The sequence below is a fragment of the Schistocerca americana genome, chromosome 6 (genome assembly GCF_021461395.2).
Source record: "Schistocerca americana isolate TAMUIC-IGC-003095 chromosome 6, iqSchAmer2.1, whole genome shotgun sequence".
Classification (NCBI taxonomy): domain Eukaryota; kingdom Metazoa; phylum Arthropoda; class Insecta; order Orthoptera; family Acrididae; genus Schistocerca; species Schistocerca americana.
Genome location: NC_060124.1, coordinates 347,002,447 through 347,022,829, shown reverse-complemented (window position 1 = coordinate 347,022,829; position 20,383 = coordinate 347,002,447). Strand labels below are relative to the sequence as shown.

The following is a 20,383-nucleotide window of genomic DNA, read 5'->3' as shown; positions in this document are numbered from 1 at the left end:
GCTATATCTGTAAAAAGATTATCTCTTATACATACTGATTCAAACATCTTGCAAATGCATTTGTGACAACTTCTTCTGTCCTCTGTTGAGCATTTTTTAATATACATGTGAAAGCTTTCTGAAACATTTTATTTAATTATTCACTACATTCATAACCACAAGTATACACCCCAGAACACATAGTAACCACAGAGTAATTATAACACAATGGAGTAAACAAAAAATCTGTCGATATCAATTTACGTATCTTAAAATGTCCCCTTAAACTGACATCGACACACAGTATGACGCCTAAATGTACAGTAGCTCCTTCAGGTATTTCACAAAGCCACAGCTTCTTACACATGTTTCATGTCTGGCATTGCTAAGTGGTTTTGTGAAAGCATCAGCTAACATTTCTTCAGAAGGCAGATGTTCAACATTAATAACACCTGACTCAACATCCCTTCTTATAAAATGATATTTTATATTTATATGCTTTGATTTAGAGTTTGTCATTAGATACTTTATTATCACAATACACTGTAAATAGCTTTATGATACTGCTTGGATCTACTTCAAACATAATTTATCTTAACCACAGTAAATCTTGAACAGTTGGTGCCAAGGGCATACACTCAGCTTCACAAATAGAAAGTGCAACAGTTTTCTGTTTTCTACTAGACCTTGAAATTAAAGAGTTTTGCAATTTTATGCATGAACCAGTTACAGAATGTCAGTCATTGATTTTATTTCCCCACTCTGCATCACTGAAGGCCATTATTTCACTGTTACCATCTCTAGACAGTTCTAGTGTGTAATCCGCCACGCGGGTAACCACGCGGTCTGGGGCGTCTTGTCGCAGTTCGCGTCGCTTCCCCCATTAGAGGTTCGAGTCCTCCCTTGGGCATAGGTGTGTGTGTGTGTGTGTGTGTGTGTGTGTGTGTGTGTGTGTGTGTGTGTCGTCCTTATCATATGTTAGTTTAAGTTTGATTAAGTAGTGTGTAAGCTTAGGGACCGATGACCTCAGCAGTTTGGTCCCAAAAGACCTTACCACAAATTTCCAAATTTTTTTGCGTATAATCTGTGGTTCTCTTTAAATATCTAATCAATCTTTTTACTGACAACCAATGTATCTTTTTAAAACAATGATTATAGCTCCTCAGGAGACTTTCAGCGATACGCATATCAGGTCTGGAGATTTGGGATAAATATAGAAGACTTCCTAACGCTTCTTGATATAGTACCTTGATATCACCTGAGTCAACTGCTTCAAAGTCCAAACCACATTCAAGTGGTGTTGACAACAGCTTGGCTTCACTCATTCCAGATTTCTCCAGAACTTTTTTTGCATAGGATTTCTGGGAGATCCACATTTTTCCTTTATCACAATCCTGTGTAATTTACATGCCTAGGCAATGGCTTATCTGTCCTAAATCTTCTATCTCAAAAAATCTCTTCAAAGAACTTTTGAATTGATCCAAAACACTTCTTCTGTCATTTGAGAGTAATAGCATATCATCAACATAGAAAGCCATTATGATTAGTTTGGTGCCATCTCTGTGAAAATAGAGACATGGATCAGTGTTTGATCTGTTCAATTTCAGTTTTCTTAACATGTCATCAATTTTTTGACTCCAGTTCCTACCAGCCTGTTTGAGTCCATAAACAGCTTTCTTCAGCTTCCATTCTTTTCCAGCAGTTGCAAAATTTTCTGGTGGAATGACTTAAATTTCTTTATTTAAGTATCCATAGAGATAAGCAGCAGTGACGTCAACATGGTCAATCTCCAGTTACTCTCGAGCTGCCACAGAAAAGAGATATCTAATTGATGCCTGCTTGACCATTGGTGCAAAGGTTTCCTGATAATCAACATCTTGAACTTCAGCACATCCTTTTTACCACTAATTGTGCCTTAAATGTTTCTGGTGTACTGCTAGTCTTAGGCTTTATTTTTAATACACACTTGTCTTGAGTGGTTTGTGTCCTCTGGGTAGCTCTGCTTCTTCAAATGTGTTGTTATGAACTAGGGATGAGAATTCTTTCTTCATTGCTTTTTTCCATTCCTCATTATTTGCCCCTTCCAAAGCTTCTTTGACATCAATATCTTCACTTGGAAGTCCTTCTTTCAAATAGTAAGTAACATGATCAGGCTACCTCTTGGGTTTAGCTTCTCTGTTTGACCTTCGAGGTATGTTTTTATTCTTGTGACCCTCATCTTGAGCTTCACTTTATATTGAATCATTGTCAAAGCCATAAAAGTGTTCATTGTCACTGTCTTCTGATTTAACTACTTCTTCAGTTTGTGAAGTATTGATGTCCTGAAGAACTGCTTCATGTTTCAATCCTAATGCGTTTGTGGTCTTTGAACTTGAAAAATTCCCATATTCCAGGAATTTGACATCCTTGATGACAATCATCTGGCCAGTCTCCTTGTTGATGAATCAACAGCCTTTGGTTGCCTGACAGTAGACTACAAATGACAACTTCTGTGACTTCTTATCCCACTCCTTGCAATGGGGTTTTGGAGCGTGAACCATTGCACTGCAGCCAAAAATTCTCATATGTGATAAACAAGACTTTCTCCTACACCGAAGTTCATATGGAGTCTTATCTCCGAGTGTGGTGTTGGTGAACGATTTGACAGGTACACAGCTGTAGACACAGCTTCAGCCCAATACTCCTTTGGTAGGTTAGCATTGAGCTTTTTCAACCAATATTTTATTAGCTCTTTCAGCAACTCCATTTTGCAGTGGACTGTAACATACTGTAAGCTGGTGGATGATACACTCAGAAGCCAGAAATCCTTTTAGTTCATTGTTGACACACTCATTTCCATTGTCAACCCATAACTACTTTATATTTCTGCTGACTGCTTTTCCACCATAGCTTGACATTATGAAGCTTGTTTCCATCATTAGTAATGTGAGTCAAAGCACATATCCTTTTGGAGAGACTGTTTATCAATGACAGCAAGAAAAGCTTTCTTTTGTTGTGTCTGATCCTAAATACATATCCGTCATTTTTTGATGAGCTTCCTGCTGTTTTGTCCTTGCTAGAACAATATTTACCAATATGATTTGATTTACTGCACTTGTGGCATTTAATAATATGTTTCGTTGGCCTCTTCTCATTTGTATATAGAGCAGATTCTTCATTTACACTTGCATCTTCAGCAGTTTCAGTTTGATAGAAACTCCCATGATATGTGTGCCACTGTTTTCAAGTGCCTTGATCATAGGCTGATAATGATCAGGTAATCCAGCCAGGAGCAAAGTTCCTATCCACACTTCACTAATGACAAACTTCATTTCATTTAATATAATAGAGGGAAACTTCCACATGGGAAAAATATATCTAAAAACAAAGATGATGTGACTTACTGAACAAAAGTGCTGGCAGGTCGATAGACACACTAACAAACACAAACATATACACAAAATTCAAGCTTTCGCAACAAACGGTTGCTCCTTCCCTCTTTCCTGATGAAGCAACCATTTGTTGCGAAAGCCTGAATTTTGTGTGTATGTTTGTGTTTGTTTGTGTGTCTATCGACCTGCCAGCACTTTCGTTCGATAAGTCACATCATCTTTGTTTTTAGATATATTCATTTCATGTAACTTACACATGGTTGTTATTGTACGATTACTGTAGTCATCTACCGACTTGTGTTATCTAATTTGGTAGTGATTAATGATCTAAGCAAGTCCACTCTACATGTGAATCCTGAGTCTTCAAATGCCTTTTCCAAGGCCATCCAGGCTTCTACTGCCATCTTTATGCCTCTTATATGGGAATAATTCATCTTGTCAGTGAAAAGTATAATCCAGGAATGTGCCTTTTTGTCTCTCTTCTTTCAAGAATTGTCCCATTTTGTTGGATCCAAAGGAGCATTTTCAGCAACATCCGACAGTCCATCATGGACCAAATCTTCCTTATGGCAAATTTCCTCATTGAGTAATTTTCACGCCTGATCAACTTTTCATCCACCTGAAGCCATACTGATGCTGTACTACTAATTTTTAGCTTTGAGTCTGTATGCAAGAATGATCAATCAGCAAAATATGAATGGTCAGCATACACATAACTTCCAAACCTGCTCTGGATTTCTGTGCACAGCTTCAATTTTTACATTTATAAAACCTTGCTTTCACACCTGTGCCTGGGCCCATAACCATTTGTTGGGCATTTTTTAATATACATGTGAAAGATTTCCGAAACAATGTTTTATTTAATTAATCAGTATGTGCATAACAACTACTACACACCCCAGAACACATAATAACCACCAAGTAATTATAACACAGTGGAGTAAACAAAAAACTGTCGATTTCAATTTACATATCTTAACATCTTTATCAACTATACTATAGGTTAATCCACAGACATCAGCAAATTTGGAGTGGGGCATCCACAGTCTACATGGACAGGGTGTTCAGACTTCAGAAGAGAGCAGTTACAATAATTTCTAATATAATCAAATGTCATTCCTTTAGAAACTATTTCATCAAATATAATTTACTGACTGTGTATTCTTTACATGTCCTTAAGACAATTATATTTGTAAATGAGAATGAAGGAATAAGCAGAATGAAAGTGATATCTGGCATTCCCCAAGGTCCTCTGCTGTTTCTAATCTATATAAACGATTTGGGAGTCAGTGTAAACAGCCCTCTTAGATTGTTTGCAGATAGTGCTGTGATATACAGTGTAGTAAAATCATCAAAAATTACAAAATAAGTCAGACAAAATATCTGTAAGGTATAAACAGTGGCAATTGACACTGAACAATAAAAAGTGTGAGGTCCTCCACATGAGTACTAAAAACAGCTACATGATGAACAAGACAAATTTAAAGGTTGTCAGTTCAGCCAAATACCCACATATTACAGCTATGAACAACTTTAATTGGAACCAGTAGACTGAAATTACGGGGAAGACAAATTGCCAAGTAATCAGTTAAAATGAATAGGCATAGGCAGAGGGTGTATACTGGCAACATCCAATATCTTGTTGCAGAGCAAGCCCTACAACATGACAGTCATGATCTTGGTGCCTGTTTCATCACATGTGCCATCTGGATTCTTCCTCCAGACACCAGTTTCTTAGAGCTCCACAGGTGGGAACTGATGCTACAGCATGTCCTTGGTTCTCGCCACTGACCTGGCCTTAATTTACATTAATTTCTTTAGTCTTGCCATTTCTTCACAGTAACTATTTCTTTCTTCACTTCCGTTTAGTTTCCTACACTTTTCATTTTTTTTGCCACCCCCACCCCACCTCTATCACCTACAATGCACTTAACTTTTCTCTCTTATTAACTCATACGTGATATTTTGGAAGTGATCTCTGTGTTGCATATTTCCCTATCTTCCACCTTTAAGCTCTCAGATTTTCAAATCTCAACTGATGCAGTCTCCAGCAGTCAGTCTTTTCTTCTCAACCTGTCCAGTAATTCTCCCCTGTCCTGGGGTTGTGGACAACTTTCCCAAACTCTACCACATTTCCTAAAGCTCACCAGTCCTTTTACTTCACCCGTTCACCTGTCTTTCTTCCCGTTCAGTGCTTCTGCCAGAAGAAGGAGCCACTGACTCAAAAAACTGGCAAATCTTAATACATTTTACGTGTGCATTCTCTTGCCATTGCTTGGCGAGTAGATTTTTTATCTACAAATTACGTTATAAACCCAAAGACATTGTTTTGTTGGGAGAAGACTTAGAAGATGCAACATATCTACTAAACAGACTGCCTACACTATGCTTGTATGTCCTTTTCTTGAGTATCACTGCATGGTATGGAATCCTTACCAGATAGGATTGGTGGAGGGTATTGAAAATGTTCAGAGAAGGGCAGCTCATACTGTATTATCATGAAATTTTAATCATCAACTTTCTCCTCCAAATGTGTAAATATTTTACTGACTCCCATGTATATATGGAGGAAGGGCCATTGTAATAAAATGAGAGAAATCAGGACTTGCACAGAAAAATTTAGGTGTTCATTTTTTGCCACATACTGTTTAAGAGTGGAATGGCCACAGAATAGTCTGACAGTGATTTCGTGAAACTCTGTCAAGCAGTTGGATGTTTACTGCAGAATAATGATGTAGTTGTATATGTAGGTTATGGGATACTGAGGTACCGATCACAGCTCACTTGCTGCTGAAATACAGTTCTGTAACAGGTTTTCAAGTAATGTAAAAGAATTCCATGGAAATCTTTTTAAGGACAATTTGAAACAGCTGTCATTTAAAAACGTTTACACTAACTAAAAATATTTGTGAGTTCAATTACTTACAGAAATAATTTTATGTATTGCAGTATGTTACTAGTGGTAAATGTCTTTCTGTGCTATTCATTGCATATATTCATTGTATTTATGGGATCATATCATTGTTATAAATGTTCAAAAAACGTTGTACAAGACTGTAAATTTATTATGGTCAACTAAATATTATTATTACTATTATTACTGTTATTATCATACACTTGTAGGCTGCTAGAGGACCATGCACCGAACATGCTTGATGTGAGATTTTCTGTCTATTACGCCAGCATCGTAACAGTCTTTTCTGACTTTGGTGATCCATTTCATGTTCATAAAGCTTTTTGTGTACTCCAAGATCTGTTTAATTTGTCAGGTGACTGGAATTCACTTGATGAGCCCCTAAAATTTCAGGCAATGTTTCTTCATGTCGTGTGCTATATTAGACACCTGTGGAGTCTCTTATCTACCCAACAATCTGCAGCTTTCTTTTATTTTACTGGGCCCTAGGATTTTCCTAATGATGCTTCTCTCTAGTTTCTTGATATTTTCTTGTGCACCTTTCCAATCTATGACCAGTGTTTCCTATGCATATAAGTTTTTTTACAGCGTTGTAATGACTCACTTTTACATCACATGGTAGACATGATTTATTTTAGATGTTTCCAGTCATCCAGAATGCTCTAGTCATCTTTTGATATCTCAGTTCTTGAGCTTATTTCTCTGTTCCATTTTCTGGTATCATCTCCACAAGATACCTGAGTTTGTAAACTCTCTTTGTCTCACCAAACTCTGTCGTGATCTTTTTTGGTGCATCTTTTTGGATTGACATGTATTATCTTTCTGGAAGGAGATATGTAATCCAACCTTTTCAGCCTTCTTTTCCAGGACCTCGATTTGCTTTACTGTGGCTTCTGTATTATCTGTATTACCAAATCATCAGTGAATGCCAGACAGATTTCTAATCCTTTGGTTTTCCCTGCCCAACATGATTCTAAGGAACTATTCTAGTTTTAGTATCAAACTTTAGAACCTCAGGCTGTGCACTGAGAAGAAAATCTACTGGCCAACCTTGGACTGTATGAATGCCAGAAAATGTAGCATATGTAAGCGTGTCCTCCGTGAAATGTTTGGCACTTAAACATGCAGCTGCCCTTGGATTGTCTGATAGGATTGTAAGAAAAATCCTTCACAGCGATCTTCACATGCACCCATACAAAATGGTGGTTGCCAATGAGTTAAGAGAGATTTTGAAACTTGCAGAGCTGTATGTGAGAAAATTCTTCAGAACATTTCCCTTGGCACTGTTTTGATTTCTTCAGTGAGGCCCACTTCCACTTGGGAGGAACTGTAAAGAAACAAAATTTCCATTACTGGGTAGCAGAAACCCCTAGGAACTTTACCAACAACCATTTCACAGCTGTCATGTGACAGTTTGTTGGGGACCATGAAGAGGGAGGAGTCTTATTCTAAAAAGACAGAGCCACAGCTCACATTTCTCAGTGTTCTCTAGATATTTTGAGAGGAATTCTTCACAATGTCAGGGAAAGGTTTTGTCAATGTGTCAACATTGCGAGACGTCATTCACCAGACATAGTTTTTAAAACCAACTAATGTAAAATAGCACAGTACTGTTGTTCATAGATAAAAATATTATCTCTGTATCTTTTGTTTCTTTGTAACTACCTTTTGAAATACTGGAGGTCTTTTTGCCAGACCTTGTAAAAGTCTCTCATGTTACAGTTTCAGAAATCCTCTTCTATTCCTTTTAACTGCTTTCTCGCCTCTTTTTACATTATCAGACTGACTTCTGTTTTGTCACTGTTTTGTTTGTTGTATGCTATTTTCCTGTTGCCAATTGCTTTAACACATGTGTCATTCCACTACAAATGTCTCTTCTCTTGGATTAGATGAATTTTCTTTTTTGCCTGACTGATGATCTTATTTTTGTCAGATCATGTCTGTCTTTACTCCCATTTCTCTTTGTTCCTTGATTATATAAATTTTGTCATATTTAACTTTTTTATCACTGTGATCTTCTTATTCATTTCATTTGGTGTCAGCCTAATTTTGATTCTGGTGAGATAATGATTGTAGTCTGTGTTAGCTCCTCTTCTAACTTGTATGGTCTTGAATTCTTTATAGTTCTTGTGTGCCGGCCACAGTGGCTGAGCAGTTCTAGGCGCTTCAGTCCAGCACCACGCGACTGCTACGATCGCAGGTTCAAATCCTGCCACGGGCATGGATGTGTGTGATGCCCTTAGGTTAGTTAGGTTAAAGTAGTTCTAAGTTTTATGGGACTGATGACTTCAGATGTTAAGTCCCATAGTGCTCAGAGCAATTTGAACCATTTGAGTTCTTGTGTGTAAAGCTACATGGTTGATTTGCTATTCTTGTAAGGATTTGACTGGCAGTCTTCATATCTTGGTTTTCTTCATGCCTTTCTTGACGTGAGTTGACCATATTATCCTCATATTGTGTTGGTAACATAGCATGATCAGTCTCTGGTCATTCTTGTTAGCGAGTCTGTGACCTTGATGTTGTTCTGTCAGTCCTCCGAATCTCTTTTTCTTTGCCTAATTGTGTGTTTCAATCACCTAATAAAATTTTAACATCTCCATTAGGTATTTTTTTTTGTGGTTTTCTCTAGTTCATCCCAGTTATTATTGACTCCTCCTTTTCTCTCTTGTTAATCTTGGTTTACTAGTACATGTGTGTCAATTATCATATAAGACAGCCTATTTGAGCCTCATTGTCACGTCTTATTTATTGGTTTCATTTCTGTTACTGATTGGAGGGTCTTCTTGTTGACTGTAAAAGCCATTCCCGAGAATAGAGCTCCTTTTCCCATTTTCCTGTCTGTTTTGCTGTTGAACAGTCTGTACTTACCACAGATTAATAGTTTTGTCATATGTTATGCTGTTCTCTTTGCCAATTTCAGGATCTTTTATTTGTCTACCATCTTTCCTAATTCCTAATATTATTTCTAATAATAATAATAATAATAATAATAATAATAATAATAATAATAATTATTATTATTATTATTAAGTACTATGATAATATTTCAATTTTGTTTCAGGAAACGTTCGAAGGGGAAATACATTATCAAGATCTTCCTTGTATCAAACAAAACTCCAATCTGATGACATATCAGGTGGGAAGGAGCTCCCAGAAGACATTAATTTTTCAAAGCTATAAAAATGTGTCTCATTTATTTAGTGGTGTTCGTTCTCTAAATCAGCAGCAATAAATTTCTAATCAGGTTTATTTTTATTCCCCTACAAAAATATTTTCATATTGTTAATGGATTCCTTGTATTAAATTATCTTTCTGCAAATAATATGGCAAACCACAAATGTAATGGTGCATTTTTATTTGAAACGTTAATGCCACTTAACGCTCCAATCAACTAAATAACTTGTACATTTAAGATAACACCATTACAGTGAGAAAAATACATTATTGAAATGTCTCCCAATTAGAGGCTGAAAGGAGCAGTCTGTATTTGCTTTGAAGAAGCTATTAATAGCCAAGATTGCATTCGGTTTCAGCAGTTGACTGTCAACCTATGGTCTTCAAAAAATTTTTTGTTACACATCCTGTTCCACAGTGACTGTATCACACATTGTAGGAAAGCAGCCTACTCACGCTGTAGTAAATTCACATCAGTTTCCATTGTGTGCCAGCCAGTCTGCTGTAACTAGCTCTGACGTCATAAATGTTGCGCAATACTGTAAAAATCAAGCAAAGAACCTAAAACTTTTCTAGCATGTCAGGGATAATACTAAATTAATGTATGTTGAATATCAGTTCGATAACGTAAGTCATTTTCGAAATTTGGACGTTTTTCTGAAAAAATTATTGGCGCAACAGAAAAGAGCTAGCGACTTCAAAATTTATATTTAGATTCATCTTTCATAATGATTTAATAAAAATAGTACTTTGGATTTCACAAATTAAGATTTTAGTAGAAATTCATGATTTTGTGGTTTTCGTCTCAAAACTGAAGGAAGCAAGATAGATTAAGTAGGCTAGTAAATAAGGCTAGGATGTTTAGATTTAAATAGGTTGGAGGTCCGCTATGATTATGAAGATGTGTAAAGTTTCTTTTTAATACCTATAAAATTATAGCGATAGCGGATCTCAACAGGGCCAGTTCAGAGCTCATCTACTGCGTGCAGGGCAATTAAATTAATTCTCTCGCCTAAAGTATTTAACTTAGCCACGTCAAAATTTTATTATCAATACTTATCTGCGTGCTGAATGCACGTTTAAATTAAGAGCTTCCTCGGCCATCAGCAAAAGAAGCTATAAATTATTATGTAACTTGAAGTGGTGCGTTACTAGCCCAGCGGCTAGTTGGGAGAGCGGATAAGATCAGGCGTTCCCTTCGCCGTCCGCACCGCGGCTTTATATATAAGGACGCTACACGAGGAAGGAAGGCCCCAGTTCTCTCCAGACGCTGAATGACACGCCATCTGTGTCGGGAGTCGCGTCGCATCAGTGTCACTGCTACATACAGCCTCGGGTGCCGTATTAAGTTACTAGAGATACGCGGAACCAGGAAAACATTTTATGTGAAGTGTTAATTCTGGAATGATTTTCATTATCTAGCTTCAGTTTGCGTATTGTCGTATTTTCACGTGCCATCGCGGGACAGACATTCTACCAAATATTTAGCGTGGCGTTTGATGAAATATTTTCATCAAATTATGGCGAGCATTCTTTTTAACATTTAATTCGGACATTTATAGTTGCATCAGCGCATTAGACTCTGAACTGCTCTGTTAGTTAGGTTGTAGGGATACTTGTGTTTTTTATCACTGAATTTCAGAATATACTCAACTATTTTGGAAAACCGTTTTTGATTAGAAATCCCGGACAATCTCCTAATTCCTCAGAGCTATAAGCTGCAGCTATAATGGTATCTCAATTGAAGTGGGCACTAGGATCTCTAATTGCTGGTTCCATGTTTTATTAAATCACTTTCTGGGTGCCAAGAAGTAAATAGAGAGCCAGTGTTGAGAACGGCGAAAGACAGAATTAACAACATTCTAAAAGCCTGAAACTGATTCAACTTGCAAGCATTTATCCAGCAATCAGCAGATTTAATTAATTTTTACAAAAACTTAACCGCCGCCCCACATATGGTGCATCGGCCGGGAAATATCAACTAAGTGAAAGTGATTTTTAACTATTCGGATTCGCGAGTGAAATGCGACACGCAACTGAGTATTAAACAGTGAAAGTGTTACGTGTGTATGTGAACGACGCAATTGGATTAACAACGCATCTGGATTGACGGAGCTGGCACTGAGTCTAGCGGTGCTGCCGGCATCGCGAGAAGCCAGTTTCGCCTCACCGCAATCGTCCGCTGGAGCAGTCGGCGCAGAGCCTGCAATTGCGGGCCACGCAAACACACAACAGCCGTCGGAGAGCCGTCTGCAGTTCAACGTGCCACGTCGCATCAGGAATCCTGGTACGCCGCGCCGGCAACGCCATACGTCATGCAGAAGGAACTAAGTTAAGTGAAAAGCTGTTAAAATTTTTACTAACCTGCACTAAAAGACTGTCGGCGATGGAACTGCCAAAAGAAACTGAAGTTAAACTTATATCAGAACCTATGTCTGTTGAGGGAACTGTAAATCCAGACAACGGTTCAAGTGTAAATATGCATGAAAGTAGTAATGTTAAAGTGAAATATGAAGTATTGTCTCCTGACAGTAGTGTGCGAAGGGGCAATGATTCAATAATAGAGACCCCTGTAGTAAAGCGAAAAGTAGAAATTGTAAATTTATTGGATGATAGTTTCTCTGATGAATTAAAAATGAAACAGTCATCAGAGATGGTAGAGTTTAAGAAGGAGAAGTTAGATATGACTAATCAATCAGAAGTTTCATTTAGTTTTGATGATCCTGGTGTTGGAGCTAGTTTTTTGTCACCTGAGTGTGATAAAAAGCCAGCTCGTGAGCAACCCAAAGATGCTGGGGTTGTTGATTTAAATGTTATATTACAAGCAACAGCTGCCAGCAATGCTGAATTAAAGTCTGAAATAACTGAGGTCAAAAGCAGTAATGCTGAAATGTCAGCCAGTAATGCTAGAATGAATGCTGAATTAAAGTCTGAAATTGTGGCCAGCCAAACAAATTTTAATAAACGATTGGAGGTAATGGACGATACCTTCAAGGCTGGTTGCAATAAGTTGAAAGAGGATCTAGACAGTTTGAATTATAAAATTGATTACAATCATGAAGATATTAAGAAAAAGGTTGCTCAACAGTTTTCTGAAATGTATAAAACAGTTAAATCCGAAGTTGCTGAGGTTTGCAAAGACTTCCAAATGGAAGATGCGAAGCTGGAGCACAAGTTAACAGAAAAGATCGAGGCGGAATCTGAATTGTGCTCAGATAGATTTAAAGATGTTAATATTAAAGTCAACGTATGTCAAGCAGAAGTAGAAGCCATCAAAACTGACACTACTCATATTGTGCAAGGAGTAGATAATGTTGAAATGAAAGTAGAAAATATAAGTACTAACATTGCTAACATTGAGAGTAAAGTAGCTTCAGTAACTTCTGGTAATGGTAATATACAACAAGTTGTAGCTGCAAACGCCGCTTTTATCGGGTGTCGGCAGTTCTTGCGGTTCGATCCAGATAAAAATATCCACCCGCTAGATTTCTGGAACGATTTTGAAGATGTGATTCCACCAACTTGGTCTGAACGAGAGAAAATCTCGTTTATTAGAAGCCATTTAGCAGGTGACGCCATGCGTTGGTCAGCTGATGTTAAAGTGTAAAACATTAGCGGAATTTAAAACAGCTTTTATTAATGAGTATTGGTCTAGCAATAAGCAAAATGAAGTGTTGAGAGAATTTTGGAGTGGGAAACGCTTCAATGCAGGCAAGGAATCAATTAAAGAGTTTGCTAGGTCATGGATTTCACGTTTGTCACATTTGGCGGAAAAGCTAAAACCAGAAATGATTATACTAGGTCTTGAAGCCAAACTGCCATGGTATTGGCAAACTAGAATTATATCAGCCCCTAGAGACAATCTGGATCGTTTCATTGAGTATTTGGAATGTGTAGAACATGTTGCTGCCAATGAGGAGCAAGCACGTAATAACCGAAATGCCAATAACATTAATAGTAATTTTAGGAACGAGCAAAATGGCAATGTAAACATCAGAACAGTAGGTGTTCGCCATCCTAAGAGAGGTAGGAAATGGGGAAATAATTATCAGAACCAACAATGGCATCCAAGGGATAATAATTTTGTTCCAAACAGAAATATGCATGTAAACAACAGTACGGAAAGTAAGGCTATGCCAGCTAACTATAATGAAACTAAAGGAAACAGTAGTATGCCGAGGCAGGAAAACTAGTTCCCGTTTATGAGGACACTGGCGCTCACCAGGCGGTTACTTTTCCTATGCCAGTAGTTAAGGGAATTGGTAAGACAGATCAGAATACTCAAACTGAACATGTGGATGAAGAGTCGGTAGCACCTAAGGATACAACAGAAATATTAGATCACTCACAGTATTTGATAGATACCGTGTTAGAGATGCTTTCTAAGTGGGAAGAGAAAGAGAAGGCGCAGCAGTGTAACGATAGGGACGAGCTACAAAATACTGAATTGACAGGTGAAGAAGCAGAAGAAATTCATGCTTATATTTACGATGAGGATGATGTGCTCTTATCTAAAGTGCCTGTGCAGGATGTTGATAATGTACTAATAGATTTAGGACAGGAGATAAGTGGGAATGTAGAGGGTAGGCCGTTTGGGGTCGATGAACCCAGTAGCTGTGACCAGTTGTCACTTGAGAAGGAAACCGACGATAATGGTGAAAGTGGTTTAGCTGTAACTAATGTTATGTCCGGTCTGGAGGCGCAGAATCGCTCAGACTACAGTAATTTGGGTTATGTTCAGCAAACTAAATGTAATGAAGTCATGCGGTGTTTCGATTTAGAATTAATAGACCGACTGGAAAAAGCAGCCGAGAATGTAATTCAGGAAACCCCTACACACTGTGACCTAAATGTAATGAAGACAGATGTCGATCACTTTAGTTGGAGACAAATCCAAAAGGAACTACTAGATGAATTTGAGGAACCACCTGTACAACCTAGAATAAGCCACCCTATAATAATAGTGAATATGTTGGGTATCAATGTACGTTGTCTCTTAGACAGTGGAAGTGAGGTGAGTGCAATATCTCAGTCCTTCTTTGAGGCATTACCTGGTAAAGACAAGCTTACAGTAATGAGGGTATCAGGACTAAGAATAATTGGTGCTACTGGCAAGGTTTCAAAAACGGTAAAGCAAGAAGCTTTACTACCCTTTAACATTAATGATAATTTAATTGATCATCCATGTTTAATTGTAAACAATCTCAGTATTGAGGTTTTAATTGGCATAGATTTCTTGTCAAAATATCAGAGTGTTGTTGACTTTGAAAGAAGCCAGTTAAAAATGGTCTTGCCAATAACCGGAGTAATTATAGTACCTTTTAGTGATAAACATGTAGTAACTGATCATGAAACTTGGGAGCTGCCTATACGAGTTCTGAAAAATAGGAGGTATTGGGACAAGGATGTTAGTCTTAGTACAAGTAAGCTGAACACAGAAGAAGAAGAAGAAGCAATTATTTTAGATAAAATAGAAGCTAAATTGCAGGAAATGGAGAAGATTTCAGACAATCAAAAGGAAGAACTGAGACAGGTTCTAAAAAGGCATCATAAGGTATTTTCAGATCGACGTGCCGTGGTCAAAGGTTATGAATGAATGCTGTAGGGAGGAGGTTGTTCTGTAACCTCTACACAGTGTGGCAGCTGTGCAGTCCTAGCTGTGTGAGATCTTCTTTCCTTTTCAGGTCTCACTCACTCTTCATCTTTTCTATCCACCTAAAATTTCTAACTCTTCTTTACAGCATTAAACCAATGAATGCTGTAGGGAGGAGGTTGTTCTGTAACCTCTACACAGTGTGGCAGCTGTGCAGTCCCAGCTGTGTGAGATCTTCTTTCCATTTCAGGTCTCACTCATTCTTCCTCTTTCCTGTCCTCAAAAATTTCGACTTTTTCTTTCCAAATACTAAAATTTTCCGTTATGACTATCAAGCTATGACTTATGTAACCATTCTATCTACCGATTAGTGAAGAAAAATACCTAATGTGACAAGCCTAACAGTGATGTAAACAATAGAGAAGTATGACGTAATTAAGATACAAATGTATTTGAGTAACAATTATGTATAGTACCATGGTAATATAGTAAGTACAAAGTGTTGTTTTATTGGAAATGGTCCACCAACAGTAATTTAAAAAGATGTATGAATTCATGTACAAGCAAGATCTGAAGTGGTAGTGAAACCTAGTGTATGCATTAGAGCTAACTAATAAATAGTAAGAAAGAGATTGCTTAGTGTTATGAAAAATATGCAGATAAGTGGTAAGGATGAACTCACCTTGTGTAGCAAGGAAAGGCAGTGTAATAGAATTGAGCAGTGTTTGTGGTTGAGACGTGAAGGACACGTCCCTAAAGTATTTGTAAGGTTGGAGCTGGCCATTATTTTAGTGTAGTGTGTGACAGGATACACCTACACGTATTGAGGTTATGAGTTGGAGGCGTGAATGCGACCATAGGTACCCTTATGTTAGATGAGACAGAGCAGCTCATGGTGTTCTATAGGTTTAAGGAATTTAGCATTACGTTCGTCCATAATTACTTGATGCAGTTTAGTGGTAGGTCGAGAGAGACTACCTGTGGTTTCAGCGTCCGATCGAGTGGAAATGGATTGCCACGTGAGCAAACTAATCAGCTGCAATACACTATGAATATGAGATAAATGTGCTTTCCTATGCTTTAAATTTAAATGGAGTGAGTATTACTTAAGTTCATACACTAGCAAAGTAAGTAAGTACATAATGGCAGACGTAAAACATTATTTTAGCTCCGCATAAATACACTTCAAAGTAAGTAAGTACGTAATTGCAGATGTGGAACTGACAACGGCAGAGGACCAATAAGTGGATTTAGTAGTCAACTAAACGTAGTGTGTTTTGCACACTCAAAACTGTACTATTACCAAAAGTTACTCACATGTACATGGAAGCTGAGAAAACAACCACTAATCATACTCATACTATCTCTAAGAATAAAGTAACCAAAGATGAGTCAGTCAAGTAAATAAGATGCAGATTTGTCAGGAATGTACCGAGCATTGGTTCAGTGTTCCGGCCCAGAAATAATAAATTCAGATTAAATATGATTTATGATTGTATGCCTTAGGAGCAAAAATTTTCTCTAGTACATGACTAAAGGCGTTTTGAGCCATTTGTTTAACGATTTTATGACAGTTAAGTAACCATGAGAGTAAAATTAAAAAGGTTCTGTTAACTTTGTTCCAGCAAAATATTGGAAGATAAAATGTATATATCCCCATTTCATTGTGATCCAACCATAGATATTAAGTGAACAGAGTCTGAGGCACTCTTTTTGTTTGTTCTACAGGACAAACCAGATAATGGCAGCCTGGTAGCTGCGTGAAAGCGTGGAGTGACTTGGACGCAACTCACAGTGACCCCTCCCCTTTCCCCCATGTAATTTAGAGAGAAGTGAAGGACGCACACCATAGCAACTTCCCCTTCTCTACCCCTGTGAATGGAAGTGTAGGACGCCAGCCAAAGCGGCTACAACCACGTGTGTAAAAATTATTTGTGAACTTTTTCTTTCAGGTTTAGAAAAGACTGCTAAGAGATAATCATCTGTTTATGTATCATGTTATTTTCTTTGAATTTGTGAATGTAAAAATGTATTTAATGGATCTAAGATTTTCATAATTTTTCAATTTGTATGTGTTTGTTTGTCTAAGGCAATATGTATGCCAAAATATTTCATTGACTTTGCTTAAAATTTTGAGTAACGACATTGGTTAAAAGGCAGGGAACATGCCTACAATTTAAATAATTAATGTAGGTAATCAGTTTTCTTTAATGTTTCTACAGGTTTATATTTCAATTTTGATTTTTCGTAGGGAGTTAAACTGTACTCTTGCTTCCCTTTTTGTAATTAAATTTTTTTTCATTCATTAACATTCATAAACAAAAAATTTAAGTAGAGGGTGATGTAGGAAAGCAGCCTACTCACGCTGTAGTAAATTCACATCAGTTTCCATTGTGTGCCAGCCAGTCTGCTGTAACTAGCTCTGACGTCATAAATGTTGCGCAATACTGTAAAAATCAAGCAAAGAACCTAAAACTTTTCTAGCATGTCAGGAATAATACTAAATTAATGTGTGTTGAATATCAGTTCGATAACGTAAGTCATTTTCGAAATTTGGACGTTTTTCTGAAAAAATTATTGGCGCAACAGAAAAGAGCTAGAGACTTCAAAATTTATATTTAGATTCATCTTTCATAATGATTTAATAAAAATAGTACTTTGGATTTCACAAATTAAGATTTTAGTAGAAATTCATGATTTTGTGGTTTTCGTCTCAAAACTGAAGGAAGCAAGATAGATTAAGTAGGCTAGTAAATAATGCTAGGATGTTTAGATTTAAATAGGTTGGAGGTCCGCTATGATTATGAAGATGTGTAAAGTTTCTTTTTAATACCTATAAAATTATAGCGATAGCGGATCTCAACAGGGCCAGTTCAGAGCTCATCTACTGCGTGCAGGGCAATTAAATTAATTCTCTCGCCTAAAGTATTTAACTTAGCCACGTCAAAATTTTATTATCAATACTTATCTGCGTGCTGAATGCACGTTTAAATTAAGAGCTTCCTCGGCCATCAGCAAAAGAAGCTATAAATTATTATGTAACTTGAAGTGGTGCGTTACTAGCCCAGCGGCTAGTTGGGAGAGCGGATAAGATCAGGCGTTCCCTTCGCCGTCCGCACCACGGCTTTATATATAAGGACGCTACGCGAGGAAGCAAGGCCCCAGTTCTCTCCAGACGCTGAATGACACGCCATCTGTGTCGGTAGTCGCGTCGCATCAGTGTATCTGCTACAAACAGCCTCGGGTGCCGTATTAAGTTACTAGAGATACGCGGAACCAGGAAAACATTTTATGTGAAGTGTTAATTCTGGAATGATTTTCATTATCTAGCTTCAGTTTGTGTATTGTCGTATTTTCACGTGCCGTCGCGGGACAGACATTCTACCAAATATTTAGCGTGGCGTTTGATGAAATATTTTCATCAAATTATGGCGAGCATTCTTTTTAACATTTAATTCGGACATTTATAGTTGCATCAGCGCATTAGACTCTGAACTGCTCTGTTAGTTAGGTTGTAGGGATACTTGTGTTTTTTATCAGTGAATTTCAGAATATACTCAACTATTTTGGAAAACCGTTTTTGATTAGAAATCCCGGACAATCTCCTAATTCCTCAGAGCTATAAGCTGCAGCTATAATGGTATCTCAAATGAAGTGGGCACTAGGATCTCTAATTACTGGTTCCAGGTTTTATTAAATCACTTTCTGGGTGCCAAAAAAGTAAATAGAGAGCCAGTGTTGAGAACGGCAAAAGACAGCATTAACAACATTCTAAAAGCCAGAAACTGATTCTACATGCAAGCGTTTATCCAGCAATTAATTAGTTTAATTTCTACAAACTTATCCGCCGCCCCACAACATGCCATGTCAACATAGTGCATGGTATGTAGCATATTCCACACACATTTATTAAAAAGCGGAATTTTCAGAAATAAAAACATTACAGTTAAAAAGTTGAAGTGCACAGTTGAACTGTGAACAGTTGAACTCATCAGGAAACGTAAACGTGAGTACAAATATGAACTGTTATGCATTTCAGCATCTAGCTAGCATCAGTGGAATGTTGTGTGTGTGGACAACCCTAATTACTACACAAGGTTCTTTGTAACTGTTTCATTTTTATCAAACAGTGGAAAATCCAGGATGGAATGTAACAATACCAGAAAAGGAAAGTTGCTACTCACCGTCGCGATAGGCACAACAAAAAGATTCACACAACTACAGCTTTCTGCCATTAAGGCCTTTGTCAGCAGTAGACACACATATACACATGCACACATACACTCAAGCAAATGCAACTTGCACACATGTCTGCAGTCTCAGAGAATTGAAACCACGCTGCAAGCAGCAGCACCAGTGCATGATCTGAGTGGCGACTGGGTACGGCTGAGGAGGAGGCTGGGATGGGGAGGGGGAGGGATAGTATGGTGGGAGTGGCAGACAGTGAATTGTTGCAGTTTAGACGGAGGGCGGGTGAGAAGGTGCAGAGGGGATAAGTAGCAGAAAGGAGAGAAATAAAAAGAAATTAAAAGGCTGGGTGTGGTGGTGAAATGATGGCTGTGTAGTGCTGGCATGGGAAGAGAGAGGGGGTTGGATGGATGAGGACAGTGACTAACGAAGGCTGAGGGCAGGAGGGTTACAGGAATGTAGGATGTATTGCAGGGAAAGTTTCCACGTATGCAATTCAGAAAAACTGGTGTTGGTGGGAAGGATCCATATGGCACAGGCTGTGAAGCAGTCATTAAGATGAGGGATATCATGTTTGGCAGCTTGTTCAGCAACAGGGTGGTCCGCTTGTTTATTGGCCACAGTTTGTCGGTGGCCATTCATGCGGACAGACAGCTTGTTTGTTGTCATGCCTATATAGAATGCAGCACAGTGGTTGCTGCTTAGCTTGTAAATCACATGACTGTTTTCACAGGTAGCCCTGCCTTTGATGGGGTAGGTGATGTTAGTGACCAGACTGGAGTAGGTGGTGGTAGGAGGATTATGGGACAGGTCTTGCATCTTGGTCTATTACAGAGGTATGAGCCATGAGGTAAGGGATTGGGAGCAGGGGTTGTGTGAGGATGGACGAGTATATTGTGTAGGTTCAGTGGATGGTGGAATACCATGGTAGGAGGGGTGCGAAGGATAGTGGGCAGGATATTTCTCATTTCAAGGCACAACAAGAGGTAATCAAAACCCTGGTGGAGAATATAATTCCATTGCTCCAGTCCCTGATGGTACTGAGCTACGAGGAGAATGCTCCTCTGTGGCCGGACTGTGGAACTTTGAGAGGTGATGGGAGACTGGAAAGATAAGGCACAAGAGATTTGTTTTTGTACGAGGATGGAAGGATGATTATGCTCA

General features: G+C 38.1%; 1 protein-coding gene across 1 annotated transcript in view; it reads left to right on the top strand.

Annotated features, from left to right (window-relative positions):
• The window catches only part of LOC124619839 (protein phosphatase 1 regulatory subunit 42-like), a 102,423-nt gene extending 92,816 nt beyond the window's left edge, over positions 1-9,607 (top strand). The window contains exon 7 of the mRNA XM_047146447.1: positions 9,326-9,607. Coding sequence (XP_047002403.1) covers positions 9,326-9,444 — 119 coding nt within the window. The 3' untranslated portion in view covers positions 9,445-9,607. The remainder of the gene's footprint in view (positions 1-9,325) is intronic.
• Positions 9,608-20,383: the final 10,776 nt, after the last annotated feature.